This window comes from Rattus norvegicus, chromosome X (genome assembly GCF_036323735.1).
Source record: "Rattus norvegicus strain BN/NHsdMcwi chromosome X, GRCr8, whole genome shotgun sequence".
NCBI lineage: Eukaryota > Metazoa > Chordata > Mammalia > Rodentia > Muridae > Rattus > Rattus norvegicus.
Genome location: NC_086039.1, coordinates 95,162,630 through 95,173,423, shown reverse-complemented (window position 1 = coordinate 95,173,423; position 10,794 = coordinate 95,162,630). Strand labels below are relative to the sequence as shown.

The following is a 10,794-nucleotide window of genomic DNA, read 5'->3' as shown; positions in this document are numbered from 1 at the left end:
CTTGAATCATTTCTCTAACTCCTCCAATGGGGACCCTTTTCTCAGTTCAATGCTTTGTTGCTAACATTTGCCTCTGTATTTGTCATGCTCTGGCTGAGCCTCTCAGGAGACAGCTATGTCAGGTTCCTGTCAGCATGCACTTCTTAGCTTCATCCATATTGTCTAGGTTTGGTGGCTGTATGTATGTATGTATGTATGTATGTATGTATGTATGTATATCAGTGAATGTATACCATGTGTGTGCTTTTGTGATTGGGTTACCTCACTCAGGATGATATTTTCTAGTTCCATCAATTTGCTTGTGAATTTCATGAAGTCATTGTTTCCTCTCCTGATCCACCCTCCTATGATTCTGTATCCCGTACCTCCTCCTCTTCCTTCTCCTTTCATCTCCACTAGGATGTCCCTACTCTACCCTAGGGCTGAGCATTCTGCAGTCTCTTATTTTTTACACCTTGATTAATTGTGGGTCTCTGTGTACACACCATCTATTGCAAATAGAAGATTCTCAGATAAAGTTGGAGAAATGCAGTGATATATAAGTATAATGATAATTCATTAGAAGTCAGTTTAATACTGTGTTTATTTAGCAAAATAGTAATAATCAAGCTTTCTCCAGGGGCAAAAGATTTATCTAGTTATATATTAATAACCTGATAATGGCTATCATCTCATCTTGTTGTCCTTAACTTTAATTGCAGAGTCATTGAAAGCTGAGCATGGTTGCACAGATCTTTATTATAGTACTCAGCTGGTAGAGGCAGGTGGATCTCTGACTTGAAGGGTAGTTTTGATTACATAGCAAGTTTTATGCTAGTCATTAAGGTTAAGTAAACACATTATAGTTTCTTGACCCAATCATGGTGCCATATATGGATTTCGTTTTGGAGAACAGGACTTAAATATAATCAGAGGATGGTTGATTACTCTCCTGATATTCATCCTATTTCTACAAGCGTTGGCAGGACTTGGTAGACTAATGATTACTGTAGGCCACAAAACCAGCAGCTGGATATTGTTGGCGAATACCCTTGTTAACCATTAACAGCATGACTAGCCGTAATTTTCTGGGGTCTCCAGACCTTGCTGACCAACTAATTCAAAAGAAAACCTATTTCTGATGCTGGAACTTTTTTTTATCTTTATTAACTTAAGTATTTCTTATTTACATTTCGATTGTTATTCCCCTTCCAGGTTTCCGGGCCAACATCCCCTTATCCCCTCCCCCCTCCACTTCTATATTTGTTAACCTCTCTGATCTAATAGAAAAATTGTTACCTCCTTAAAAGGTAACTTCATTTTGAGTCTTTTTTATATATGTGAATAGATAATTTTTGGAAGCTTCTACACTTAGAGACTTAGAGCATCCTTTAACCATACCCTTACTATTTAAGAAAAGTTTCACAGGGATTAGTGATAAATGTCTTTAATTCCAGATTTTATAAAGCAGATGTCAGGGAATATTTGTGAATTCAATAACAGGGTGGTATAGTGTAGTGAGTTCCAGTATAGCCAATGGTATATGAAGAGATTACGTCTCAACCTGTCCCATCAAAAGAAAATAAAAGAATTTTTGTAGAAATGAGTGATAGTTCACTGATTGGAAGAACGAATTATTTTGAAGAATTCAATGACTATATTAGTGTATCTTACATACTAATATGGTAGTAATATTACCAGTGGTAACTCTATCTTAACACATTTAATAGCTTTAAAAAATATAAACTTATTATGTGAGTTTCTGTGAGACTAGAATCTTGAAATAATCCTGAATGAAAGGATTTTTACTTGGATCTCACATGATTGCACTCTAGATTTTAGGCAAGAGGAATATTCTGCTAGAGATAATTAGTCCATGTGATTGTAAGTGGAAAGCTTTTACTTGTGGTTACAAATTGACATGTAATCCTTCTTAAGGGCTACTTTCTTAATACCACCTTCAATGCTTAGAATATATATACATATTTTTTTCTGTTGTGATTTTTTTTACATCAGTGGAGAAATGTGATTTTTCTTCCAACCAAAGTCTGTCTTAATATGATATAATCAGACCATATGGTAGATTTTTTAAGTTGGATATTTTATTTATTTATATTTCAAATATTATCCTCTTTCAAAGTCTGCCCTCTGCAAACTCCCTATCCCATCCCCCCTTACCCTGTTCAATGAGAGTGCTCACCCACCCACCCACTCACTCTCACCCCACTGCCCTGCCATTCCTCTAAACTGGGGCATCAATCCTTCACATGATTAAGGGCCTCCCCTCCCATAGATGCCAGATAAGGCCTTTTCAGCTCCTTCTGTCCTTCCCCTAACTCCTCCACTGGGGTCTTGTGATCAGTCTGATGGTTGCCTTTGAGCATCTGCATCTGTATAGAACAGGATCTGATAGAGCCTCTAAGGAGACAGCTATATCAGACTTAGGTCAGCAAGTATTTCTTGGCATCAACAATAGCGTTTGGGTTTGGTGTCTGAATATGGCATGCATTCTCATGTGAAGCAGTCTGTGGATGTCCTTTCTTTCAGTCTATTCTTTGTCCTTGTATTTCCTTTAGATAGGAACAATTCTAGGTTAAAATTTTGGAGATGGGTGGGTGGCCCTATCCGTCAATCAGGGGGCCATGCTTAACCTTGAATATGCTCTCAACAGTTTTCCATGCTCTTTGAGTGGGTATTTCAGCTAATATCAACCCGATGGGGTCCTGGAAGGCTCTTGATTTCTTGGCATCTGGGACTTGACTAGAAGACATATTAATCAGTTTTTTAACTTCTGTGACACAATGCCTAAGAAAAGACTTTTTTAATTAAATTTTTATTGATTAACTTTCATTTTGGAATATAAATAAAATAATCAACAAAGAAAGGAAAGTTATTTTTATAGGAGACAAGGTTATATAAATAAATATATATAATAATAAATATATATAATTCTCAAAGTCCATACTCACTGAGACTTTTCTTCAAACACAGCCATACCTCCTAATCTTCTCAAATATAGTACTAGTTCCTGATGACTAAGCTTTCAAATATATGTACCTATGGGTGTTCGTTCCATCGTTTTATTAGGTTGGCTCCTTCCAGATAATAGGGAGCATGGTAAGACAAAGGTTGGTATTATATGTGTGATGATATTGATGTATAGATAAATTATCATGTGTTCTGATGGAAAAACTCTTAGGAAATTCTATAAAATTAGGCAAACTGAATTGGCATAGATGTTCAGCAAGAAAAATAAAACACAGCAGACAAAAGGGTGTGGGAAAAATGGTCAGAGCAAACAAAAGTAAACAGTTATAGATATGTTTCTAAAATTTAGGGTTAGTCAAGGTTTCAAATATAATCAATGTGTGATCTAAGGAATTTTTGCTAAAGGATTCAGTTTGCCTTGTGAACTAATGTACTTTCCTTACATTTCAGTTTTATGGACAGTATTATTTATTTTCAAAGAAAGTATTTTCATTATTGTACTCTTTGTACCAAGTATGGGAATAGTACATTTATTAAATCAAAGAAATGGTAATCCACAGAGAATAATACACCCACATTTCATGTAAAATTGAACTCATTTAACTACAGACAACAATACAAAGCCTAGAGACCTATATTAGATACATATGGCTATTCTTGGTTGTCAATTTGACTACCTCTGGAATGAACTACAATCTAGGGATTTTTTTTGGAGGGGGGATCTTGGTTTGAAGTCAGTGAATCCCATTCTAATCCACACCATCAAGTCATGAAGACACATGTCATTAAATTGGATCTTGAGACAGAAAGACAGACACTCCTGCTGGGGCCTACATAATGGCATGGATGAAGGAAGCTTTCGCTTTTTGCCTTCTTGCTTCCTTCCTTGACATTTGATTCTCTATCTATCTATCTATCTATCTATCTATCTATCTATCTATCTTTCTATCTATCTATCTATCTATGTCTATATTTGTATGTGTATGTATGTAAACAGAAGAGAAAGAGAAATATTCATTCTGTAAATTCTGTTTCTCTAAAGAACCTTGACTAAAGCTCACATATAAAAATTTTTTGGTAATGACAAAAATATCTTCTTACTAGGAATGGTGGCCATGAGAGCTTAGTGAGTTCTCAAGATGAATTTTCATTCAAATATGAATTTTCATACATGGAACATAGAAATTTGTTCATGGTCAGAAAAGTGATAGAAAAGAGTTTTACTTGGCCTCCAGTGACAATTTATTTCAATGGGTCATAACACTTTTTGATTTGAAAAGGACAATGATTTTGGAAATGTGAAGCTTTAAAAAAATCAGCCATTTCCTGGAGACATTTGGCAAATAATATCCTTGGGCAAATTGATGATTTTCATCTGAAAATTAAGAAGCTATATTTTATCTCTTCACATCCAACATTTTCCAACCTTGAACTTGTCCCACCCATTGAATCATGCTATAGCAGGGAGACCAGCAGAAAATCCATCATGTGGTCAGGCACAAATATCAAGCCCTGAAGAGATTTTTGGAATGTGACTTCTTTTCTGGTCTTTAAATTATTCTTAATATTTCAGCCTTCCATTGGAGAGAGAAATATGTGGCCATTATACTTAACATAGCAATGATGCAATAAACATTAAATAATTTAAAAAATTCGTTGAGAATTATTATATACACAAACTGTGGAAAAGTTCTGGAGACATTTAAAATCTTCCTCTTCAAAGGAAATAATATGAGAAGGAGGAAGTTAAAGGCATAAAGTACTTCATTATATCTAATGGGTAGTGACAAGGGCACACATTGCCAGAAAATATATCTAAAATTTGAGATGTGGGCTTTGGATATTGGAAAACATTCCCAATATTAAATGCTTTCTCCATAGAAAAGAAAACTGGAAGATCTATACTTACTATTCACGCTAAAAGGAAGAAATAAAAATGACTGCTAGAAAAATATATCCCATGATTGTGTGTGTGTGTGTGTGTGTGTGTGTGTGTGTGTGTGTGTGTGTGTGTAACAAAATCAAACTGGCAAGTGCTATTGGCAAATATGAAAACAAAATATAGTACATCCACACAATGGGTAAAGAGTAAAATACTACAAGCACAGCACATTTGAAAAGCCATATTTATGAGAAGTAAAACAGAAAATGACATATTATACCATCAAGTGGATTATAGAGAAATGAGGAGTGACTGCTTAAATGGAATACAGAATTTTGTGGATGATGGCACATTAATTAACTTCATTATTTTAATGATAAAATAATCTTGTGAAAACATTTCAACATTAAAAGAGTAAATTTTATAAATGAACCTCATTGAAGCTCTTATTTAAAAATGTTCCTTTGGAACCCTTTAGCATAATATACAAACCCAGAGACATTTTGGTTTTTTTGCAGGATGTTACAACTTTGTATCCCTTTCCCATCCCAACCCCCAAATAGTTCAGGTTAACATGAAACTCATCTAAAGTATGAAATAAATAGGTGATTTCCTCAACATTCAAGTCACTTTCCAGGAAAATTAATTGGTTTTAACAAAATTCAAAGAGATATAATCGAAAAGACAAAAGCAACAATGAGAAAGGTTCCTTTTGTACCAAGCTATTCCTTTTGTGCGCCCTATGAGGACAAAAACAAAGTCTACAGGGATCCCTGCTTTTTGCATGGCAAGCATTAACATCTTTGTAGGACAAATCAGACACTATCCCTGCCCCCCAGTTTAGAACATGAAGCAGTCTCTGCGTTGGCTTTAGTCGTAATGCTTGTTTCTATTTCGTCACTATTGTACAACAATTCCCCCTACTCCCTGAGCACGGCTATGCTGCCGCCATTTGTGCCTCAGCCGTTGTTTCACCAACAGTCAAGAAACCTCCATCCAGCCTATCTACCATGAATACTGCCAGCCTTGCTGTGAGAAAGTACAATGAAAGAGACCAGTTGCGGGAAGGGTTCAGAATTGATGCCACCAAGAACCAACAGGATGCCAGTAAGATGTTCATTGGGGGACTTTCCCAAGAACTGAACAAGCAAGTACTTCTGGAATACTTGTCTAAGTTCGGTGAGATAATAGATTTTATTATAAAAATAGACCCAAATACCGGTCTGTCTAGGGGATTTGGATTCGTGCTTTTCAAAGACAGTTCCACAGTAGAGAAGGTGCTTCGAGTGAAAGACCACAAAGTTGATGGCAAAAAAATAGAATTTAAAAGGGCTAAAGCCCTTGAATCTCAATTCCCTATCAAAAAGGTTTTTGTGGGTGGGCTGAACCCGCGGATGTCTGAAGAAAAAATAAGAGCTTACTTTGGCACATTTGGGCAGATAGAGGCTATTGAGCTTCCACTGTGTTCAGATACACAGGAAAGAAGAGCTTTTGGCTTTATCAAATACATGGATGAAAACCCCGTTAGAAAGGTCTTAGAAACCAGGTACCATTTCATTGGCTCCAGCCGTTGTGAAGTTAAAATGGCATTTCCTAAAGAATATCCTGCAAGACAACTGAGTAAAAGTAAGACTAGAGCTAAGGATAGGGCAAGAACAGCTGTTCCAGCTGCAGAGTTAGAAAACCACTGGAGAGGAGGAGGCAGCCAAAACTTCCACATTATGGATAACTCAGATACTCAAGAAGCCAACCAAGATGCCCACAGAGCTGGCTCATATACTTCTAGAGCAAACTCAGATGTCACTTTGTCAAATGCCCGTGGTTTCAGGGATACCCCCAATGCTTTCCAGGCAAACCCCAATGTTATTGTGACAAATTCAAGTGCTTTCAGAGCAAGCCGAACTGCTTTGAGGCCAATCTCAAATACTGTAGGGTTAAGCCATTATGCTCTGGGGGCAAATCCAAATGCCTTCTTGGCAAACCAGTATACTTTTGGGGCAATTCCAAATGCCTTAAGAACAAGCCAGTATACGTTGGGAACATACCCAAATGCTTTAGGAGTGAGCCAGTATGCTTTGGCAGCATACCCAAATGCTTTCGGGATAAACCAATGTACTTTGGGGGCAAACCCAAATGTTTTCTGGACGAACCAGTATCCTTTGGGAACATATCCAGATGCTTTTGGGATAGGCCAATATGCTTGGAATATGAGCCCAAATGTTTTTGGGGCAAACCAGTATACTTTGGGTACAAACTCAGATGCCTTCAGGCCAAACTGTTATTCTTTTGTTGCAAACCCGTATGATATCCGGACAAACCACTATGTTTTGGCAACAAACCCAAATGTTTCCAGGACAAGCCAGTATATTCTGGGGGCAAACCCAAATGCCTTTGGGTCAAGTCATTATTCTGTGGGAGCATCCCAAAACGTTTTTGGACCAAATCAACATAGCTTCGGAGTAAATGGAAACTTTTGTGGGGCAGCTGGAAGTAGTGGAGGCACTGGAGGATTTAATTTCTCTCAAGTATACGGCAATTTCCTGAATGTTTGCAACACGCTGCCAGCTTTTCACGGCTCTAATGGAGACTACTTCTTCCTATATAGCTATGGAGCTTATGATGTGGGATCTGCACCTAATTACAATGTGCAAATAAACCAGTCCACTCTTCTTGGTAATGGTTACCAGGGAATTTATTCAGCATTTTGAAGCCTAATTAAGAAGCCATTATCCAAGGACCATTCTGTTCAACAATGAAAAAATCAGTGACTTATATGAAATGGTTCAACAATGCTTGATTGGACATTGCCACTGCTTGCCGCAACTTTTGAAGTTATCAATACATTTTCCATCACCTTTTGACATCGGAGCTACAACAAGAAGACAAAGGCTTGAGACTGTCTTGTAGAAGGTTATACTCGAAAATAAACATTTAAAACATTTATTTTGAGTGACTTCTGTTTTAAGTTGGGGTTTTCTTTTGTGCTTTGTTTGTATTATGGTGAAGAGAAGGAAGAAAGTTTCATCATTGTCCTCCCACTTTTTAATTCTGCATTGCTATGTTTGGTTTAGACACACTTACACAGTCCCTTCAACTAGTTAATTCCAGTAAATAGAAACAAATTGCTTCTGGATACTTTCTGAAGGACATATCTCCATGCTTGTTGTTTGTCCCCAAAACACATTTTCATAATGTCAAGCACATTCACTATTATAAAATGCAATTATGTGTGTGAATTCTAAAGTTACTTTACCTAGAAGTTTTGCCTTTAATTTATGACAACACAGTATAAGCTTATAGTTTCCTAATTAAAAATCATCAGTTTTATTCCTCGGTCTCTATTCTGACTCTGTTTTTACTTTTATTTTGAGACAGAGGCTTACTAAGGTTAACTAGGCTATCCTTGAACAAGGTGACTTTGAACTTGCAACCTTCTGCCTCATCATTACTTGGTTGCATTTCTAAATATTCAGTGATTTTTATCCATTTGTCCATCTACTATTTACAAGGATCTATTCCAAGTCAGAAATTATATACTGGGAAACTGTCTCAAGAGGCAAGAAATATAGCTAGGTATTAAGGAAAGTTTTACAAAAGATGATTTGCACAGCCATTAAAATATATCTTAGCATGGAGCTTGCTGGAGAATGAGAGAAGTGAGTGGGCCTTTCCCAATCATCTAGGCTAGGAGAGATGCAAAGTTGAAAAGAAATATAACATTTACCTTAAGAACACACCAATTTCTTGTTTGTTTGGCTGTTTCATTTGGGTTTTTTGTTTGTTTGTTTGTTTAAGAGTAGATATAGGGTGTGTGTATGATTAATAAGAAAAGGGTAGAAAAACGGGCTTAAACATTCTCAGCAGCAACATAATAAACCATCAATGGGAACTATATACATTTAAATTTTCTAGTAATAGTATTTATTTTAAAGTGTTTAATGCTAAATAATATTTAAATAAAATAACAAATCTATTTCAGCATGTAATTAAAACAATTACTGAGACTTTTTATATTGTTCTAGGCATACCCATTCATTAGAACCTAGTGTATTTTACTTTTATAGGACACCTCAGTTATAATTAATTTTATTCCAAGAGCTCAACATACATGGTTACTATCTATCATGTAGAAAAGTGCAGGCTCAAAACAGACATTATTTATTGAGGGCATTTCTATCTTTAAGGCATTAAGAAGAATTTTTAAAAAATTAAAAAGAGAATAATACAGGACATCAAAGACACGGTATATACCTAACTGAAAGCACAGAGCTCTTCAGTAGGCCGCTGAAATCGATTTCTATTTTCAAATAACTCCCGATCAAAAGGGGAAAACAAGCACAAAACCAAAATTCTGTAGTTTTGTAATAAGGGAATAAATGTTTAAGGAGACACTGAAATTTACTTAGTGCCATATGCATTTCTATAACTATACTGAAAACAAAAAGTAACTTACTCTTTATTTTTGTATTATCCTTAGTATTTAGCAAGAACTTTTCCACATAGTAGGAGCTTAGAATAATGGTTGATGGCATAAGATCAAAACTGATGAGTATATATTTTACACAACAGCATGAAAGAAAATATAAATTACTAGAAGCAAAAGATAAAGATGCTACTTTCACATTTACCTGAAATTTTTACTTGAATGTTTGAATGAATTTTGTACCTTCAATGGGAAAATATAAATATATAACAATAAATGTATATTGTTAAAATATGAAGGCTATCTGTGGTAGTAATTGTAAAAGCAAATATACTATACAGAACAAAATACATATTATCTATACAATACATACATATAAAGAGTATTTCCAAGGTAATTGCTTTTTAGAACTAAAGAATATTATACTAAATCTTGGTTTAAAAACACCAAGTGACACATCTACTGGGATAATTTTAGTATCACTTTAATTGATGTTTTCTATTAAGAAACTATAAGATTATACAGTGTTGTCATAAAGAAAAGGGGAAATTACTAGGTAAACTAACAATAGAATTTATAAAACTAAATGGCATTATAGGGTAACAAATGTGTTTAACATCATGAAAATTTGTTTGAGAATTTGGGACAAATGACAAACAAGCAGATGTACCTTACAGAAAATGTCAGGAGCAATCTGCTTGCATTCCCTGAAATTAACTAGTTGAAGGTATATTATTAATGATAAATACGTTGCGATATAATATAATATAATAAAATATAATATAAACATACTACATATACTATTAAGAAAATCTGTTTCTGTTTCCCATGAAAATAAACTTGTTTGTTGAAATGAAATACAGCATTCACTGGCTATTTTATTTAAAAAAAATAAACCAAATAAATTTCATTAATTTCAGAGTACCTGTATCAGATGTTTTGATAATTCATTTTGCCATATGATGCTGTTTTAGTTTTAGAAGGTATATTTTTTTCCTGATTCGAGTGGGTTCATTAGATGACTTATATTTTTAAAAAATTCCAGTAGAAATAAATTGGGTTAGTTTTGATTTCTGTATTTTGTACACATTCAAAAAATTAACTTAAACTCAATTTTATTTAGACAGCTTATGATGAATTTACAATTCAGCTTATGGCCATAAGTTTTAATTGTTAAAAATTAGGTTACATGGTATTATCAGAAGTGTGCCAAAGCAACTATTTCTTTCTCACATCAGTCCAATTAATACTTTACATAGTTGTGAGAGAGAGATGATTAGATCCTATCTAAAAATATGTAAAATTCACATTTTAAAAGATTTATTGACTTTTTTAAGGAAACAGAGGCTGAATCATATTTTTTTAAGTCATTATGTTTTCCTAAGTCTGCGGTTGATACTATAAATGTATACATCATAAATATACTCTAATGATCCACCAGTACTGAGATGATTAAGTATAAACTTGGGACAATTTAAATGATTCATCCATTAGTGAAGCTTATACTTCTGAGAGATTGTCA

At 34.8% G+C, this 10,794-nt stretch overlaps 1 protein-coding gene across 1 annotated transcript; it reads left to right on the top strand.

Annotated features, from left to right (window-relative positions):
- Window positions 1–5,828: 5,828 nt before the first annotated feature.
- Rbm31y (RNA binding motif 31, Y-linked) lies at window positions 5,829–7,789 on the top strand. Its single transcript, NM_001408902.1, has one exon. The coding sequence runs from the start codon at window positions 5,860–5,862 to the stop codon at window positions 7,555–7,557; it is 1,698 nt and encodes a 565-aa protein (NP_001395831.1). The 5' UTR covers window positions 5,829–5,859; the 3' UTR covers window positions 7,558–7,789.
- Window positions 7,790–10,794: the final 3,005 nt, after the last annotated feature.

Excerpts from the sequence above, each read along its gene's own strand:
- Rbm31y (NM_001408902.1), top strand. The coding sequence starts at position 5,860 with ATGAATACTGCCAGCCTTGCTGTGAGAAAGTACAATGAAAGAGACCAG.